The 20,884-nt window shown below is 51.6% G+C and overlaps 1 protein-coding gene across 4 annotated transcripts in view; it reads right to left on the reverse strand.

Moving 5' to 3' along the window:
* KCNAB2 (potassium voltage-gated channel subfamily A regulatory beta subunit 2) overlaps window positions 1–20,884 on the reverse strand; it is a 96,843-nt gene that overhangs the window by 55,784 nt on the left and 20,175 nt on the right. For 2 of the 4 annotated variants that reach the window (XM_060141623.1, XM_060141622.1), the window contains exons 1-2: window positions 9,892–9,965; window positions 95–223 (exon numbers count right to left, since the gene is read on the reverse strand). In XM_060141623.1, coding sequence (XP_059997606.1) covers window positions 95–171 — 77 coding nt within the window. In that variant the 5' untranslated portion in view covers window positions 172–223; window positions 9,892–9,965. Of the gene's footprint in view, window positions 1–94; window positions 224–9,891; window positions 9,966–17,712; window positions 17,849–20,884 lie in introns of those variants that run through there. The other 2 variants (XM_060141621.1, XM_060141620.1) reach the window with 2 other exon arrangements.

Raw genomic sequence — 20,884 nt, forward strand, 5'->3', positions numbered from 1 at the left:
TCCTCGGGGCCGAGGGGAGGAGACTGGCCTGCGGACCTCCTCAGAGGCAGCACTGACCCTGGGAGGGCCTGGTGGGGTGGCACGGGGGCGTCACCTGTAGATCATGCCCGGGGAGCCGGTCTGTCGCAGGGAAAGCCGAGCTGGGGACCCCGTGGTCGATTCCGGATACATGGAGCTGGCCTCACTTGTCCCGACCCACTCCCTTCTTCAAGGAGGGAAGATCCTGGAGGGAGAGCAAAGAAGGAGGGGAGGCGGTTAAAAAAAGACCAGTGAGTGTGGCCAGGATGCTCTGTGATCCCGAAGGCCTGGTTCCTTGAGCATCTGCACGTCCCTCATCAGACAGACAGACAGGCCCACGGGCGTTCGGGTGAGGCTGAGGGTCGAGTCCGTGACTGTGAAGTGCTCCCCTTCTTTCCAAGCCCCCACTCCGCCCCTCCCTGACTGCTTTTCTGAGGTTCTGGGAGCACTTTCTCGTTGCCCAAACTATGCAGAAATCGTGGTTGCAGAGGGAGTCTGTGGACTTGGGAATCTGGGCTGTCTTCCCCAGGCCAGGAAGTGGTACCATGGTCACCCAGGGTCATCCTGGATGCCTCACCTCCCTGATCCCTGACTCCTGCCCTGAAGCACCCCCCAGGCGAGTGAGGGACACGGACGGGAAACCAGGACCACAGAGGGGAGGGTGCGCGGAGTGCCAGGCCTTGTGCGCTAGGAGCAGAGCTGTCCCCAAGGCCAGTCCAGATGCTGGTCCAGAGGCCCCGGGGAAGGCAGGGTGCATGATGTCCTCACACAGGCTAATGGGATGGGCAACAGGCAGCCAAGGGCAGGCCGGGATGCACGTGCCCTTTCCTGGGGGTGCGGCCCACCCCCACCCCTCGCCCTCGTCTCTGGCTTTCCCTGGGCCCAGCTGCTGTGTGGTGACACCTCAACCCCCAGCTCGGGCACTTAGGGATGCTTAATGTCCAGAATTCCGAATCACAGACTTAATCTGCCTGAGTCCCCAGGTGACGCCCGTGTTGCTTGTCCAGGGGACACACTTTGAGGACCCTTGGCCTAAAGCCGAGCTCCGGGACTAGAAGTCGGCAAACTACTGCCAGCGGCCAGAATTTTCTGTAAATAAAGTTTTATTGGAGGTTTTACCTCCACGCCCATTTGTTTATGAATTGCCCACTTGTGCTACCATGATGGGGTGGGTCATTGCAATGGAGACCATCTGGCCTGCAAAGCCTAAAATATTTACTACCTGTCCTTTAAAGGAAAAGTCGGCCAACCCCTGTTCTAGGCCATTCTCTCCCCCACTCTCCAAGATGACACGACCCAGCACCTCTCTCCTGAAATCATGAACACTTCCTTTCCCGTGTTACCCATAGCTCTCGACCTGATGCTTCCTATTTCACTAGCATCAGACCCATCCCCCAGCATCAGCACAAGGAACATTCTGCTTCCCTCCTGGCCACGCCCACGGCACCCACACCCTCTGCCTCGCCCCCATTCAAGGGCATCCTGCAACAGGACTCTCGCCCACCAGTCCTTCCTTCTTTATGCGGCAGAACCGTCTGCACACAATCAATTACTACTTCCTCTATCTTGGGACTTCCCTGGCAGTCCAGTGGTTAAGACTCCGCACTTCCACTGCAGGGGCACAGGTTCGATCCCTGGTCAGAGAACTAAGATCCTGCATGCCACGTGGTGCGGCCAACCCCCCCCCCCCACCAAAACGACTTCTCCAGATGGAAGGAAAGATGGTGGAGGAGAAGGACGTGTGCTCACTCCCTCTTGCAAGAGCACCGAATCACAACTAACTGCTGAACAATCATCAACAGGAAGACACTGGAACTCACCAAAAGATGCCCCACATCCAAAGACAAAGGAGAAACCACAATGAGACGGTAGGAGGGGTGCAATCACGATAAAGTCAAATCCCATAACCGCTGGGTGGGTGACTCACAAACTGGAGAACACTTATACCACAGAAGTCCACCCACTGGAGTGAAGGTTCTGAGCCCCATGTCAGGCTTCCCGACCTGGGGGTCCGGCGACGGAGGAGGAACTCCTAGAGAATCAGACTTTGAAGGCTAGCGGGATGTGATTGCAGGACTTCAAAACGACTGGGGGAAACAGAGACTCCACTCTTGGAGGACACACAGACAAAGTAGTGTGTGTATCGGGACCCAGGGGAAGGAGCAGTGACCCCATAGAAGGCTGAAGCAGACCTACCAGCTAGTGTTGGAGGGTCTCCTGCAGAGGTGGGGGTGTTGGCTGTGGCTCACCGCGGGTACAAGGACACTGGCAGCAGAAGTTCTGGGAAGTACTCCTTGGTGTGAGCCCTCCCAGAGTCTGCCATTAGCCCCAACAAAGAGACTGCAGACACCAGGGCTGGGTTGCCTCAGGCCAAACAACCAACAGGGAGGGAACTCAGCCCCACCCATTAGCACACAAGCAGATTAAAGTTTTACTGAGCTCTGCCCACCAGAGCAACAGCCAGCTCTAGCCACCACCAGTCCCTCCCATCAGGAAGCTTGCACAAGCCTCTTAGGTAGCCTCATCCACCAGAGGGCAGACAGCAGAAGCAAGAAGAACTACAATCCTGGAGCCTGTGGAACAAAAAACACGTTCACAGAAAGATACACAAGATGAAAAGGCAGAGGGCTATGTACAGATGAAGGAACAAGATAAAGCCCCAGAAAAACAACTAAATGAAGTGGAGATAGGCAGCCTTCCAGAAAAGAATTCACAATAATGATAGTAAAGATGATCCAGGACCTTGGAAAAAGAATGGACGCAAAGATCTAGAAGATGCAAGAAATGTTTAACAAAGACCTAGAAGAATTAAAGAACAACAAACACCTAGAAAAATTAAAGAACAAACAAACAGGAATGAACAACACAGTAACGGAAATGAAAACTACACCAGAAGGAATCAATAGTAGAATAACCGAGGCAGAAGAACGGATAAGTGACCTGGAAGACAGAATGGTGGAAATCACTGCCACAGAAAAGGATAAAGAAAAAAGAATGAAAATAAATGAAGACAGCCTAAGAGACCTCTGGGACAACATTAAATGCATGAACATTCACATTATAGGGGTCCCAGAAGGAGAAGAGAGAGAGAAAGGAACTGAGAAAATATGTGAAGAGATTATAGTCGAAAACTTCCCTAACATGGGAAAGGAAATAGCCGCCCAAGTCCAGGAAGCACAGAGAGCCCCAGGCAGGATAAAGCCAAGGAGAAACACGCCGAGACACATAGTAACCAAACTGACGAAAATTAAAGACAAAGAAAAATTATTAAAAGCAACAAGGGAAAAACAACAAAAGCATACAAGGGAACTCCCATAAGGTTAACAGCTGACTTCTCAGCAGAAACTCTACAGGCCAGAAGGGAGTGGCACGATATATGTAAAGTGATGAAAGGGAAGAACCTACAACCAAGAATACTCTACCCAGCAAGGATCGCTTTCATATTCGACAGAGAAATCAAAAGTTTTACAGACAAGCAAAAGTTAAGAGAATTCAGCACCACCAAACCAGCTTTACAACAAATGCTTAAGGAACTTCTCTAAGTGGGAAACACAAGAGAACAAAAGGACCTACAAAAACAAACCCAAAACAATTAAGGTAATGGTAATAGGAACATACGTATTGATAATTACCTTAAATGTAAATGGATTAAATGCTCCAAGCGAAAGACACAGACTGGCTGAATGGATACAAAAACAAGACCCATACATATGCTGTCTACAAGAGTCCCACTTCAGACCTAGGGACACATACAGACTGAAAGTGAGGGGATGGAAAAAGATATTCCATGCAAATGGAAATCAAAAGAAAGCTGGAAGGGCTTCCCTGGTGGTGTAATGGTTAAGAATTCGCCTGCCAATACAGGGGACAGGGGTTCAAACCCTGGTCCGGGAAGATCCCACATGCCGTGGAGCAGCTAAGCCTGTGTGCCACAACTACTGAGCCCACGAGCCACAACTACTGAGCCTGCAAGCCACAACTACTGAGCCCACGTGCCATAACTACTGAAGCCCGCACACATGAGCCTGCGCTGCACAAGAGAAGCCACTGCAACGAGAAGCCCACGCACCACAATGAAGAGTAGCCCCTACTCGCCGCAACTAGAGAAAGTCTGCACGCAGCAACAAAGACCCAATGCAGCCAAAAATAAATAAATAACTTTATTAAAAAAAAAAGAAAGCTGGAGTAGCAATTCTCATATCAGACAAAATAGACTTTAAAATAAAGACTATTACAAAAACCCAAGAAGGACACTACATAATGATCAAGGGATCAATCCAAGAAGAAGATATAACAATTGTAAATATTTATGCACCCAATATAGGAGCACCTCAATACTTAAGGCAAATGCTAACAGCCATAAAAGGGGAAATCAACAGTAACACAATCATAGTAGGGGACTTTAACACCTCACTTTCACCCATGGACAGATCATCCAAAATGAAATTAATAAGAAAACACAAGCTTTAAATGACACATTAAACAAGATGGACTTAATTGATATTTATAGGACATTCCATCTAAAAACAACAGAATATACTTTCTTCTCAAGTATTCATGGAACATTCTCCAGGATAGACCATATCTTGGGTCACAAATCAAGCCTTGGTAAATTTAAGAAAATTGAAATTGAATCCAGTATCTTTTCTGACGACAACGCTATGAGACTAGATATCAATCACAGGGGAAAAAATATAAAAAATACAAACACATGGAGGCTAAACAATACGCTACTAAATAACCAAGAGATCACTGAAGAAATCAAAGAGAAAATCAAAAAATACCTAGAAACAAATGACAATGAAAACATGACGACCCAAAACCTGTGGGATGCAGCAAAAGCAGTTCAAGAGGGAAGTTTATAGCAATACAATCCTACCTCAGGAAACAAGAAAAATCTCAAATAAACAACCTAACCTTACACCTAAAGCAATTAGGGAAAGAAGAACAAAAAAACCCCGAAGTTAGCAGAAGGAAAGAAATCATAAAGATCAGATCAGAAATAAATGAAAAAGAAATGAAGGAAACAATAGCAAAGATCAATAAAAGTAAAAGCTGGTTCTTTGAGAAGAAAAACAAAATTGATAAACCATTAGCCAGACTCATCAAGAAAAAAAGGGAGAAGACTCAAATCAACAGAATTAGAAATGAAAAAGGAGAAGTAACAACTGACACTGCAGAAATAGAAAGGATCATGAGAGATTACTACCAGCAACTATATGCCAATAAAATGGACAACCTGGAAGAAATGGACAAATACTTAGAAAAACACAACCTTCCAAGACTGAACCTTGAAAAAATAGAAAATATAAACAGACCAATCACTAGTAATGAAATTGAAACTGTGATTAAGAATCTTCCAACAAACAAAAGCCCAGGACCAGATGGCTTCACAGGCAAATTCTATCAAACATTTAGAGAAGAGCTAACACCCATCCTTCTCAAACTCTTCCAAAATATAGCAGAGGTAGGAACACTCCTAAACTCATTCTATGAGGCCACCATCACCCTGATACCAAAACCAGACAAAGATGTCACAAAAAAAGAAAACTACAGGTCAATATCTCTGATGAACAGAGATGCAAAAATCCTCAACAAAATACTAGGAAACAGAATACAACAGCACATTAAAAGGATCATACACCATGGTCAAGTGGGGTTTACCCCAGGGATGCAAGGATTGTTCAATATATGCAAATCAATGAATGTGATACACCATATTAACAAACTGAAGGATTAAAAACCATATGATAATCTCAATAGATGCAGAAAAAGCTTTTCACAAACTTCAACACCCATTTATGATTAAAAACTCTCCAGAAAGTAGGCATAGAGGGAACCTACCTCAACATAATAAAGCCCATATATGACAAACCCACAGCCAACGTCATTCTCAATGGTGAAAAACTGAAACCATTTCTTCTAAGATCAGGAACAAGACAACGTTGGCCACCCTCACCACTATTATTCAACATAGTTTTGGAAGTTTTAGCCATAGCAGTCAGAGAAGAAAAAGAAATAAAAGGAATCCAAATTGGAAAAGAGGAAGTAAAACTGTCACTGTTTGCAGATGACATGATACTATACATAGAAAATCCTAAAGGTGCCACCAGAAAACTACTAGAGCTAATCAATGAATTTGGTAGAGTAGCAGGATACAAAATAATGCACAGAAATCTCTTGCATTCCTATACACTAACAATGAAAGATCAGAATGTAAATTAAGGAAACAATCCTATTCACCATTGCAACAAAAAGAATAAAATACCTAGGAATAACCCTACCTAAGGAGGTAAAAGACCTGTACTCAGAAAACTATAAGACACTGATGAAAGAAATCAAAGGTGACACAAACAGATGGAGAGAGATACCATGTTCTTGGATTGGAAGAATCAATATTGTGAAAATGACTATACTACCCAAAGCAGTCTACAGGTTCAATGCAATCCCTATTAAATTATCAATGGCATTTTTTACAGAACTAGAACAAAAAAAATCTTATAATTTGTATGGAGACACAAAAGGCACCAATTAGCCAAAGCAATCTTGAAGAAAAAAAAATGGAGCTGGAGGAATCAGGGTCCCTGACTTCAGACTATACTACAAAGCTACAGTAATCAAGACAGTATGGTACTGGCACAAAAACAGAAATATAGATCAATGGAACAGGATAGAAAACCCAGAGATAAACACATGCACCTATGGTCAACTCATCTATGACAATGGAGGAAAGGATATACAATGGAGAAAAGACAGTCTCTTCAATGAGTGATGCTGGGAAAAAGGGACAGCTGCATGTAAAAGAATGAAATTAGAACACTCCGTAACACCATACACAAAGATAAACCCAAAATCGATTACAGACCTAAATGTGAGACCAGGCACTATAAAACTCTTAGAGGAAAACATAGGAAGGAAGAACACTCTTTGACACAAATTGCAGCAAGATCTTTTTTGACCCACCTCCTAGAGTAACAGAAATAAAAACAAAAATAAACAAATGGGACCTAATGAAACTTAAAAGCTTTTGCACAGCCAAGGAAACCATAAACAAGACAAAAAGACAACCCTCAGAATGGGAGAAAATATTTGCAAGCGAATCAACAGACAAATGATTTATCTCCAAAATATATGGATAGCTCATGCAGCTCAATATCAAAAAAACAAACAACCCAATCAGAAAATGGGCAGAAGATCTAAATAGACAGATGGCCAAGAGGCACATGAAAAGCTGCTCAACATCACTAATTACTAGAGAAATGCAAATCAAAATTACAATGAGGTATCATCACCTCACACTGGTTAGCTGGGCATCATCATAAAATTACAAACAATAAATGCTGGAGAGGGTGTGGAGAAAAGAGAACCCTCTTGCACCATTGGTGGGAATGTAAATTGATAGAGCCATTAAGGAGAACAGTATGGAGGTTCCTTAAAAAAATAAAAATAAAATTACCATATGACCCAGCAATCCCACTACTGGACATATACCCAGCAAAAACCATGATTCAAAAAGACACATGCACCCTAATGTTCATTGCAGCACTATTTACAGTAGCCAGGTCACGGAAGAAACCTAAATGCCCATCGACAGATGAATGGGTAAAGAAGATGTGGTACATATATACAACGGAATATTACTCAGCCATAAAAAGGAACGAAATTGGGTCACTTGTAGAGATGTGGATGGACCTAGAGACTGTCATACAGAGTGAAGTAAGTCAGAAAGAGAAAGACAAATATCGCATATTAATGCATATATGTGGAATCTAGAAAAATGGTACAGATGAACTGGTTTGCAGGGCAGAAATAGAGACACAGATGTAGAGGACAAACGTATGGACACCAAGGGGGGAAGTCGGGGGGGGGATGAATTGGGAGATTGGGATTGACATATGTACACTAATATGCATAAAATAGATAACTAAAGGGCTTCCCTGGTGGCGCAGTGGTTGAGAGTCCGCCTGCCGAGGCAGGGGACGCGGGTTCGTGCCCCAGTCCGGGAAGATCCCACATGCCGCAGAGCGGCTGGGCCCGTGAGCCGTGGCCGCTGAGCCTGCGCATCCGGAGCCTGTGCTCCACGACGGGAGAGGCCACAACAGTGAAAGGCCCATATACCAAAAAAAAAAAAAAAAAAAAAGATAACCAAAAAAAAAAAACCCCAAACTACTTCTGCAGTTTTCAAAAACAACAAGCATAATTTCTTGGACCCACTTCCTTCCCCACTCTTGTCCTATTTCTCTCCTTCCATCACAGGAAATGTCCTCTTGTCTGTAATTCCCCTCCCTTCTGCCCTCATGCCTCTGAGGAAGCTACCATTGCCAAGGTCGCCGTGACCTTCCTGCTGCTACACGAGGTTCCTCAGGTTTCCACCGGTCTTCTGGCTCTGACCTCCATTGCTATGCTGCAGACCCCATGATTGTATCTCCAGCCCCCATCTCTCCCCTGGACCGCAGATGCGTGTATCCAACTGTCCACTAGGCATCTCTACAAGGATGTGAAACAAGCGCCTTGGGGCCATACGTGTAACACGAAGCTCCTGACCACCCTGTCAACTACAAATTGGTACTTGCCAGGGGCACTTGCCATCTCCCTCTACAAGGATTAGATCATGTGCTGCTGCAGCTGCTGACTTTCAACATCCCCTGAAAGGAGTTCAGGGTGGAGAGCAGAAATGAGGCGCTCGGTGCTCTGAGAAAAACTGGCAGAACAGGGCTTCAGATAGTTAAATATTTTCAGGAGAAGATTTAGTGAGCCTAATTTTTGTATTTCCTCATATCTAGAAAAACACTGAAGTCCTTCATGGTGACGATTGTTCCTCGTGACTAACAGAAACCTTCTGGAAAAAAATATGTGCTTGATTGCATGGACTCCCTCTTTGCCAAAATCACGTACATACTGACCTTCCCCTGACCTCTTCGGTGCAGTTTCTCAGAGCTATCTGAAACGCCGTCCCCCCGGGCCACAGTCCTCCTGTTGCCCCAAATAAAACTTAACTCTCACTCTCACTCTCACGTTGTGCATTTTTTTAAGTCGACAACTCCCACTGCAGCCCTGTTCTTCCATGGCCACCCCGTCATGAGGCCATCTTCAGAAGCCACCAGAGTCCCACGCTTCTTTTTTTTTTTTTATTTTTGCGGTACGCGGGCCTCTCACTGTTGTGGCCTCTCCCGCTGCGGAGCACAGGCTCCGGACGCGCAGGCTCAGCGGCCATGGCTCACGGACCCAGCTGCTCCGCGGCATGTGGGATCTTCCCGGACCGGGGCACGAACCCGTGTGCCCTGCATCGGCAGGCGGATTCCCAACCACTGCGCCACCGGGGAAGCCCAAGTCCCACGCTTCTTGCGGTGACCTCTGCCTCCTTCTCCCTGGCCCGGCTGCCACCTTCCCTCTCTTAGTCCCCACGACAGCTTTCTGACAGGTCTCCTGGCTTCCACCTTGACCAAGAGCCAGAGCGAAACTTCCGGAACATAAATCAGATCATGTTGTTACTTCGCTCAAACTTTCCAATGGTTTCCCATTCTACCCAGAGTGAAAGCCCAAATCTCAACAGCGGCCTCAGCCCGGCCCCGCCTGAGCCACGACCTCTCTGACCTCACCCCCCCACCCCCCCACTCACTCCGCCCCAGACGCGGGCTCTGTGGGGTCCCGTGAACCAAGCAGACACTCCAACCTCAGGGCTTTTGCACCTGCCCTTCCTTCTGCCTGAACTCTCTGATCCCTGACCCGCCGGAGGGACCCCTGACCTTCACCTCTTAATACAAAGGTCACATTCTCAGGGAGTCTTCTCTGGACACTTTATCTTAAATTGCAGACCTGTCTTCCCTACACTCCCCTGGTCCCTCCCCTGGCACGGGTCACCTTCTAACACACCTTATATTTCACCTACTGTCTCATTTGTGACCCCAAGATGCCAGCTCCATGGATGCAGGGAGCTCTGTCGGCTGTGCTCACAGCTATGCCTGGCACGCCTGTGGTAGGGGGAGGGCCTGGGGACTCGGCTTGCACGAGGTGGCAGGGGTGGGGACAGGGCAGCCTTCCTGAGGGTGCAATGTCCGCTCTGTCCAGCGGGGGTGTTCATGGCAGCTATAGGTGCCACTGGCCACACTGTGGGAGGCATCCCCAGGGAGGTCACCTGTCCCACTCCTCACCCTAGCCCGGACTCTGGAAGCTCAGGTCCTTCAGGGTCAGCAGTCAGCTCCTCCGCCCACAGCCGGGCACTGGCCACGCTCTGATGCCCACTTCACGCGGAAAAGAACTGCAGGCCACGAGCAGTGCTTCTCTGTCTCATTCCTCCTGGGGGTTGGCACCTTTGCCACCTCACGGGGGGGGGGAAGAGGATTGGTGAGGTCTCCCCAAGCCCCTGCTGAGCATTTAGGACACAGTCCAGGGCCACAGCCAACGTGCCCAGAGCCCACCTCCTTGCCCTGTAGCTGCCGCTGTCCAATCAGGAGCCACTGCATCTGCCTGGCAGCCAATCCCCAAGGAGCTGACGTCCCAGTGGGGATGCTGTGACTCCCAGGCTGCGCTGGGCTCCTGCACCCCTAGGGGGGGAAGGCTGGCACAGCTGCCCACCCCACCTCCACCCTGGACTGTTCAGAAACCATTTGGCAACATGACAGGCTCGGAGGGACGAGGGACGGGAGGGGCGGCTGAGAGGGTGTGGCTCGGGGTCCAAGCTGGGAGTCCGAAGGCTGGGTCCCTCCCGTCTCCTGCACGCCCAGCTGGTCTGCGTGTGACCCGGAGCAAACCACCCCGGTTTATACTTGGAGACATAAGCATGGAGCGCTCACAAAGGCCCGTTCATAGTTTCTCATGGGAGCAAAGAGAAGATACGCTCTGAGCCCAAGAGGAAAGATGTTGAGTCAACACCAGCTCTCACCCTTTGCAGGCTGAGCTGAGTGATGACAGGGGACCTAAAAGGCTCCATCTGTGGACACTGTCTTCTCTCCAACTTATTATTTTTAAAACTTTAAAACATCAGAAAAATTGTAAAACACCAGAATAGCAACAAGCCCCTATATACCCTTCATCCTACTCACTGATAATCTGCGTTTGCCTCATTTGCTTGCATGGCCTCTCCTCCCTCCCCCTCTCCCCTTCACCTCTTCCCCCTCCCTCTCGCACACACTTTTTTTCTGAAACATTTGACAAGTTGCGATCTCATGCACTTCACACCTCAATACTGCAGCAAGCATTTTCTGAGAGTAAGAACTCTACCTTACATAACTACAACACCGTGATCATATCTAAGGCAATTAATTCAATACCACCTGATATATAGCCTATATTAAAAATTTCCGCCTTCCTCCAAAAACAAGAAAAACCTCAAATAATCCAGGCTACCACCTAAAAGAATTAGAAAAAGAACAGGGACTTCCCTGGAGGTGCTGTGGTTAAGACTCTGCACTCCCAACGCAGGGGGCCCGGATTCGATCCCTGATCAGGGAACTAGATCCCACATGCATGGTCGCAACTAAGAATTCACATGCCGCAAGTAAGGAGCCCATGAGCCGCAACGAAGGAGCCCGCCTGCCGCAAGTAAGACCCGACACAACCAAATAAATAAATAAATAAATTTTAAAAAGAAAGAAAGGAAAAGAAGAACAAACAAAACCTAAAGTCAGCAGAAGGAAGGAAATAATAAAGATCAGAGAAGAAATAAAATAGAGATTAAAATTTTCCCATCGATTCCAAAAAGATAGTCTATAGTTTAAAAAAATCCAGAATCCATTCCAAAAATAGATGCTATAGCTTAAAAAAAACCCTACCAGAATCCACTCAAGGTTCACCTAACCCAGCACCCCTCAACTAATCTCCTAATCCAGCACCCCACCCCCCTACCGTTTTTTCATTTTGTTTTTCATGGCATTGGTTTTTTTTTTTTTTTTGAAAAGCTCAGGCCATTAGTCCTGCTGACTGTCCCACATTTTGCATCTGTCTGACTGCAGCCTGATGGTTAGATCTGGCTAAACCTTTCTGGCGAGGTGTGTCCTTCTGGTGCATCAAACCAGGATGCACACGCACGTTTGTCCATGACGGGCAAAGCCAGGGCCTGCCACTTGGTTAAGGCAGCTTCCGCCATGGCACAGAGTACTAATTCCTTCCTAATTAACCAGGAACCGCAGGGAGGGCTCTTTGAGGCTGTGTGAGAATGCAGTTCCCCTGCAACCTCTCACTGTGTTTTCTCCACTTTAGTTTTCCCAGAAAGGTCACTATGCAGCCTGTCAGGGCTCCGAGGGCAGAGGACACGAGAGGGCAGGAGGCCGAGTTTAAATGGGAAGAAAACACAAAAACGGATTCCTGGAGTCTTAGGCTGTCATCAGAGCTGCAGCCCCGGCCAGGCCCTGATGCTCAGACTCTCAGGGACTGACCAAAGGCCCCACGGGGCCTCTATGTGACTCTGGGGCCTGGGATTGGCCCTGAGACTCGGGCTGGCGGTCTTCTGGAAAAGTGGACCCATGACATGATTTTAAACATGGACAAGCACATTTATACACACAGAGGGAAAGTCCCAGAATAAACCAGATGCACTGTGCAAAATGTCCAGGGTCACAGCAGACCACGGTGAGGCGCCCTTGACCAGGACATGCGAGCTCGCTCTCTGTCTCTTTAAGCCTCAGTCTTCTCATCTGCAAAATGGGGGCCTGGCCTACATGAGCCTCAATTTCTCTGTTGGAGCTAAGAATAAATGATTATATTATTCTGGGAGCTAACGTGCCTGGGGGTGTCCAGTTCGGATCTGCAAGTGGCGCTCTCTCTCTCTTCCTCTCCCTCTGTCTCCCTCTTTCTCTGATCCCTTCAGCCTCAGCATTAAAGATGGAATCTGTAGCCTCTCAGAGTTGATGAGAGCTACTGGCACGAGATGGGAAGGATTCAGTGCATCCAGGCGAGAGAAGAAAAGGAATTCACAGCTAAGCCAAGAACCCACAAAGAAAAGTCAGACCGAGCCCACGAGTCCAGAGACACACAGTGATAGGAGATGCTTTCTGAGCGAGCCTGCTTGGGGGACCACCTGTTCTGGCTCCTCAGACGTGCTGGTTGGTGAGCTGCCATCTGATTTGCATAGAAGGAGGGTATGAGGGTCTAGGAGATTGAATCATCGGTCCCCATTCCTGGCTCCTTCCGTATCCATGTCCTTTGCTGAGTGACTCTGCCACCTCCCCCCAACGTGCACGCATGCATACGACACCCACCCCGCCTCCACACACACACGAACACACTCTTGGGCCAATGTGCGAGCAGAATGACGATATGCCAGCTCCAGCCACAGGAGACTTGCCCTGGAGCCCCTGCCATCATCACGGATGAACCTGCTCCAGACACACCCCCCGCTGGTCCGAAGAGGCCGAGCTCACACGCTAGAGCCACGCGGCCCGGCCCGGGCATCACCATCGACCTGCGACGTGGAGCCAGCAGACCCACGAATGCAGACAAACGAGCCTCTCTGTGGCCTGCCACCAGGACTGTTACGCAGAAGGTGAATGGAGTTTTAACTTCAGCACTGCTGGGAGCCGTTCCGCTGTGTTTTAATATTCAGGGTCATTCTCGTTACATTAAATTATAACTCCAGCGGGAGGCCGGGAGCTACTTCCGGTTACTGGAAAAGGATGCCCCAGCTGTCCCTTTACCGTAGGTTCTGGAGTACAAAACTTGGGTGATGGGAACCTTCATGTAGTGAGAGTTCACGTGAAGCTAGCCCTTTGAGCTCGGGAGAGGGTAACTGTTTCTAAATCGAAACCTTGCCGGGTCGACACCCGTTTCCATCTTCTTCTGGGTCTTGGTGGATGACACAATTCCTCCCTCTTTGGGTGACCCAGGAGACCACTCCAGGTGGTGGGGAGGGGTTCAGATCTAGCCCTTGGTTTGCATCGTAGCTCTGCCATTTATTGGTGTCTGACCTTGGGCAAATCTCCCAACCTTCCGAAGTGTCAGTTTCTCCACCTGTAAAATGGGAGGGTAACAGGAGTCCCGGAGGAGCTGATGTGCTACCAGGTGGGGGTGTGCGGTGACGACCACGGAGGCTGGAATCCGCTCGTGCCCGGCGCTGGAGGAGCGAAGGTGCTGCCCGAGGCCTGGGAGTGCCTCTCAGAAAGTCCGAGATCACAACTCCTTCCTGAACGTTTGCACCGCAGGCCAAAGGCAGGTGAGGTCACTCTTGCACAGAGGCATCTGTCCCAGAGGCAGCCTGCTCCCAGGCAGTGGTCCTGCCTTCCAGAAAAATCACTTTTCAGGGTCCTCAGACTCACTGCAACCTCTCCTTTTCCCATGCTGCCTCTCTCCCCTGCTCTCAGAAGTCTTCTCATCTTCTCCAGCTCCCCAGAAAAAGGCTCATCACTTACGGAGGTGGCCAGCCATGCACAGGTATGACTCGCTGTCACGGGGGGCCCTCTGGGGCTGCATCCTCATTCTGGATCATCCTGGAAGCTCAAAGCTTCCCGAAGGCTTGGCCCTAGATCGCTGAGGTCTTAAGAACAATGAGACTGTATGAGTCGTCTGCTGCCACCTGACAAGGGGTGGCGGCTTACAGCAACAGATATTACTCACACAGTTTTGGAGTCAGGAATCCGGGACTGACTTGGCTGGGTGGTCTGGCTCAGGGTCTCTCCTGAGGCTGTGGGCAGGATGTCAGCTGAGGCCACCATCTCAGCTCAAGGCTCCTTGTCTTTGCTTTTTGCTGCACCGTGCGTCTTGTGGGATCTTAGTTCCCCAACCAGGGATTGAACCCAGGACCTGGGCAGTGAGACCGTGGAGTACTAGCCACTGGGCTGCCAGGGAATTCCCCTGAAGGCTCCTCTTCTTAGGTGTCTCCTGCACAAGGCTGTGCGCAGTGGGCCGCAGTTCTGTTCTCCGTGGGTCTCTCAGGCCGAGGCAGTTTGCTTCCCCCAGAGCAAGGGATGGAGAGAGAGAAGCTGCCGTGTCTTTCTTTATTGGTCACAAAGACCAACCCTAATACGATGGAGTGGGTGAGGACCAAGAGGCGGGGCCGCTGGAGACCACCTTGAAGGTCACTCTGCTGTGACACCAGTTATGGACTGTTCCTCACCTTCACCCCGTCCCCACTTGCCCTGAGACCACAGGGATGTCGGCTCCTCCAGGGCAGGGGCTTTGCCTCTTCTGCTCACTGACGTGTCCCAGCAGCGCCAGGCACATGGCCGGTGCTCCGTGAGCTCTGACTGAGGGACCAGAGGCTTACAGCACGTGGGTGTGACAGGCGTGTGAAGGGCGTTGGGTGATCTCCCCGGAAGCGTCAGGAACCAGGGCTAGGACTTAAGCAGCTGCTTCTCGAACTGATGTTACTTTGCATGTTGCTTCTCGAACCCCGTAAATCCCTTCTACCAAAGCCCTGAGGCATGGCTCTGACTGTGACACGGCATGAAACCACTGCCCTTTATGGGCCCAAAGCCTGTGGGAGCCACGGCGGCCACAGGGTGCCTCAAGAAGAGACAGGAAGAGGTGTAACCGCTCAAAACCACACACATCCGGAAGGGCGCTTGTGTAACACCCCCTTCCGCTCTCTCCCAGAGGCCAGGAGCTCCGAGACAGGAGCCAACTCTTCTCCTGTGAGCCAGGTGGGTGGCAAAGAGCGAGAGCTGCTGAACCTACGTGCACTTGGGGTGTCCGTTCTCCCTGTGGAGTCATCTTGGAGGACAAACAGAGAGGCCCAATTGCCGGAAGGGGCTGGAGGCCAACACTCACACTCCCAAACAGTACCACCCAGATCTCGCTCAGATTCAGAGGGAGCTGGGGGCGGGGAGAACGGGCAATCGTTACTGGGGACTGGGGGTCACGGCCAGGACCCCCCCCCCACCGCCCCGCCCTGCTGCTCTTGGCCAGTGAGAACCTCAGTCTCTCCTCTAAACTTGTGAGGCCTGAGCCGGCGGGACGAGCGGCACGGGGACCCCTCCCCAACTCAACACTAAAAAGCACGGACCTCACGTGGTCAGACCACGGTGGAAACATCTGGACCAGCCACAGAGCCCACGGCAAGACTGCCCGACAGGGCGATGGTTCACACGTCTAACTGATGCCCCATTAAGAATTCCTTATAAAGATCACACACTGGAAGTTTCAATCTTTTCAAAGCAACCTTCAAGCACCTGTTCCCTGATTACGAACGAGTCAACCAACACAGAGCCGTGGCTGGACGGCTCAAATTGAATTGATTCCACAGTAAAAAAAAAAATCAAATCCCAGCTCTCCCAAAGCGACGGTGGAAGGCCTTTCCCCTGGTACAGTCCACCAAGAGCCTCACCATGGCTTAGGCGCCTACTGGCTGGGCGCCTTCCGATCGAGGGGAAGCCTCGCTGTGGCTCCTGGTTACGTCAGGGCTGCGCACGGTGATGGTGGCGGGGGGGAGGGGTGGCCTGCTGGGGTCAGCAGCTGAAGGCCCCCAGTCGTGGGGACAACCACCTCCCATCCCTGAGAGGAATGGAGGCTTGGCTCACGGGGTGGAGGGGCCTCGTCCCCTGGCCACGGCTCCCCCATCTCCATCTGCAACCCGGTGACCACAGGTGGAAGGGTGTGGTCACCAAAATCTGGCCAGAGGGGCCTCAGTGCTCTACAGACCACGTGAGCTGCAGCGGGTCAGGGCAAGACGCAGGAAACAGAAGCCCGCAGGTGCTCCGGAATCTCCGTAATCTTCCCCAGGGTCCCAGGCCACAGGCTTCCCTGCGGTCATTCATTCAGCAAACGTTAGAACTCTCCTGTCCCAGCCCAGGAAGCTCACAGCCTCCTCCCCGTGCACCGCCCTGGTCTCCCGCGGTGACCACAGCCTGCACCAGTATCCTGCTGGGGCCCAGAGTGGAGAGGACAACAAGGTTGGGGAGGGAAGCAGCAAGAAGCTGGGCTTTTCCGGGCCGGGAGGGAGCCCCTTAGGCATCAGGGAGCCCCCCCTGCCCCGCCCCCCACCCACGTGGTGACCATGGGCCGCCCTTCCCGGACAGAACTGCAGGGTGGGGAAGGGATTCAAGGGGTCCTCGGCCACGCTCCCCTTTGCATGCGGGATCTTATCTCCCCAACCAAGGATCGGACATGCACCTCTCCCTCGTGCCCCATTGGAAGTGCGGAGACTTAACTATTGGACCGCCAGGGAGGTCCTCGTTTTGTTTTTAAGGCAGGGACCCTTACTCCTTCCGCCTGTGAAACCACTTTGCACTCAGAGATGGAACCCAGGCTGGGGGCTCCCGGGAGACAGCGGATGGGCAGGAACCTCTACAAGAGCCTGGTGGGCCCCTTGGCAGCTGTGCCCTCACCCCCAGGCTGGACAGCTGTGCCCTCACCCCCAGGCTGGACAGAGGTGGTCCTGCCGCACTCTTGATCTCCGGGCAGCTCCTTGCCCCAGGGATGAAAGCAGAAGCCAGCAGCCCCGGAGGCAGAGCCGTGTCAGATGCCTCCTCTGAGTGCCACCCGCTGCGCCCCCCTCGCCCGCCAGCCAGCAGTCACTGAGTCACGGGAGGTCTGCCGGTCCCCTTCAGGGAGGCCGCCTGCAGCCTCTGTGCCAGCCAGCCACGTGGGCTCGGCCTGGGTCCAGCAGGGCGTCTACAGGGGTGGCTGCAGCCAGTCCTGCGGGGGCACAGGGCCTAGGGGGCTGCTGGCCTGATGAACCCAATCCCTGCAGAGGGAGCTGGGGTCCCATCCCCTCAAGCACAAAACCCATCCTGGGAAGCAGGGTCCCCGAAACGCCCTGGGTACCTGCTCCTGGGTCAGAACAGCCAGAGACAAGACCATCCTGGTGTGTACGAGGTGGAAGGTGAACACCGCAGGACCACGGGGCCGACCAGGAAGCCGGTGGCAGCGAGCGACAACGTGGGGGACGCTCAGCTAGCCAGGGCCCCGGCGAGACAGGGTGTGGCCTCTAGTCGCAGGCGTGCCCCGAGGAGGGCCCCAGACACCCCGGCCTTCCTGACAGTGCAGCAGCTGCCCTGGGCAGGCAGGGTGGGGGGAGCCCTTTCTGGGGGAGGGGGAGGGGACAGACACACAGCCACCAGCTAGTTCTGGGGATGTTACAGTTCCTGCTTATCGGCGCCGGCTCTGTGCCCGGGCTGGGCTACGCACCTTTTACCCACGTCTCCTCATTTGATTGTCCCCCCAGTCCTGGGGGGGTTACTGCTGCTCCCCCCACTCCATCGATGATGACCCTGAGAGTCAGAGGTCAGGCCTATGGCTAGGATTTGAACCCAGGGCTGGGCCGATTCCAGAGCTGTGCTCTGAGGTGGGCACTGCTAGGATGCCCCCAACTGGACGGTGAGCCCGGGGCAGGGCTGTGTCCCTCACTCAGGTCCCATTCCCAGTCCCGCCACCGCGCCAGGACATAGCAGGTGCAAGCAGACGACACGGTGGGGGGGGGGGCCTGGGAGGACGGGTGAGGGGGGACTCCCTCCTCCCTGGGGAGGAGGTCTTACCCACGGTTCCAGGGAGTGGGGTGGGCACGGGGCTCTGAGGCTGCAGTGGGAGTAGCCGCCGTGGGCCCCCGGCGGGGTTAAGACACAGATGGGGCGGTGGGGAAAAGAAAGAGGAGAGAGAAGGGAGAAGTAAACAGTTTGGGGTGCTCTGGTGCATCTCATAAGTGATTGAAGACAGCAGCTGTCGGGGGGTGAGCAGGAGGGGGCCGGAGAGCAAAGGGACAACGGGAAAAAGAGAGGCCCTGTGGGGGGGGGGTCGGGAGGAGAGTCCCCACGGCTGACCCCCCCGCACACAGCCCTTGCTGTCTTTAACCTTCTTAGACGAGGGCATTTTTATACACGGCAATCAAGGCCCGTGAATACTAAATGCTACCCAAGGCCACAGGCCCATCAGTGGCAGAGCTGGAACGGGAACCAGGTACGTCTGGCTCCAGATTGGGACTCTTTCCTCCACCTGCCCTGGAGCCCCCTTGGGCCTGACTCTGGACAGGTACCCTCTGCTGCCCACCAGCACGGAGGAGACCCTGTGGGTCCACAAGGCACACTTAACTCACTGCTCTTACACACCTCCAGGCAGCAGGTAGAAGTTGGACATTTCAAACTAACGCCTGTAACTTCGCGAGCCGCTTGGCACTGTTGGTCACCGTGAGTCAGGTCTCAAATCGCCACTTCATTCCTGGCCCCTAAGAGTAAATCGTATTTCTTCAAGTATCTGCCAACGCTTTTTCAAGAAGTTCCTTTGGACTGGGAGGGCAGGCAACCACTAAATGCTGGGCTGTGAAGTTAGGGATACTCCATTTGGACCAGGGGCAGCTTCTCTTCTGCGTGGACGCATCTGAGCCATAGATTTAAGCTGGATCAATAAACATGACAGACAGAGCTGCTGAGTGGCCCAACTGCCGCCCACATGCCCCACCTCCTGAATCATCTTCCAGCTAGTGTGGCCTGGGACACGGTCTATCAGCAGGGTCCTGGGGTGGGGGGAGGGGCATCCAGAGAATTTTGCTTTCCTCGTGGAAAGGGACAGAATCTTCTGGAATGTTCTTCATGGAGAAGTCTGTCTCCATTTTCAGCAGAAGGAGTGGTGCGGGTGGAGGTCTCTCAGGCTGGATCGGGGGCAGGAGGTGGTACCTCAGAGGCCTGTGTGGGGTGACCCGCAGCAAGTAGTCTTGTACTGTCCCTCCAGCGCGACCACAGAACACGATCGCGTGCCAGGCTGGTCTTGAGGCCACTTAAAGTTACCTCCTGGTAAGTGCGGACCTCATAGGGATTCTAGCTGTTTCCACAACTTACGGAGGAAGTTCTGAACAGATCTGCCTCAAGGTAACTCACATTGCTTTGGGCCGGGACCTGTCCCTGGAGTGTAGGCAGAGGACTGGGTTCGTGCATCCTAGACACTCCCAGTGTGCGGAGCAGAGAGCGGGGTCCAGGGCTCCAGAGACACACAGCTCCCTCTGCAAAACCCCCATAGGGAACTCTAAGCAAGTGAGGCCTCTGGGGATGACCGAAGTGATGAAACATGTCCTTTATCATGTTGATTTTTTTTTTTTTTTTTTTTTTTTTTTGCGGTACGCGGGCCTCTCACTGTCGTGGCCTCTCCCGTTGCGGAGCACAGGCTCCGGACGCGCAGGCTCAGTGGCCATGGCTCACGGGCCCAGCCGCCCATGTGGGATGAGGGATCCCATGTGGGCATGTGGGATCCTCCTGGAGCGGGGCACGAACCCGCGTCCACTGCATCGGCAGGCGGACTCTCAACCACTGCGCCACCAGGGAAGCCCTTTCATGTTGATTTTAAATCAGCATCCTTGTAACTTCTACCCACAGGGCCCACCTCTGTTCCCCGGCCTGGGAACTAAGGATGGTTTTCACATTTTTTAAGTGGTTGGAAGAAAAACAAAAGAAGAATATTTCATGGGACGTAAAAATTATAAAAAATTCAAATTTCAGTGTCATCAATACTGCTTCACTGGTACAGAGCCATGCTCATGTACTGTTGGGCCTCCATAACAAAACGCCACAGATGGGGTGGGGGAGGACTTCAATAACAGACATTTTTCTCAAAGTTCTAGAGGGTGGAAGTCCGAGATCCAGGTGCTGGCAGATCAGTGTCTGTGAGCACTTCTTCCTGGCTTGAGGACGGCCACCTTCTCCCCGTGTCCTCACAGGCAGAGAACGCGCTTGCTCTGGTCTCTTCCTCTTCTTATGAAGGCACCAACCCATCCTGGGACCCCACCCTCAGGACCTCATCTAAACCCAATCACCTCCCAAGGGCAAACGGCATCCCACTGGGAGTTAGGGCTTCAACATATGAATTTGGGGGACACAAACATTCGGGCCAGAACACTCATTCATGTATCGGCCACGACTGCTTTCACGCCACGTGGCAGCACTGAGGAGTTGGGATAGAGGCTGCACTGCCTGAAAGGCTAAAACAATTATTCTCTGACCCTCTGTAGAAAAGG

The sequence above is a fragment of the Lagenorhynchus albirostris genome, chromosome 2, assembly GCF_949774975.1.
Source record: "Lagenorhynchus albirostris chromosome 2, mLagAlb1.1, whole genome shotgun sequence".
NCBI classification, from domain to species: Eukaryota; Metazoa; Chordata; class Mammalia; order Artiodactyla; family Delphinidae; genus Lagenorhynchus; species Lagenorhynchus albirostris.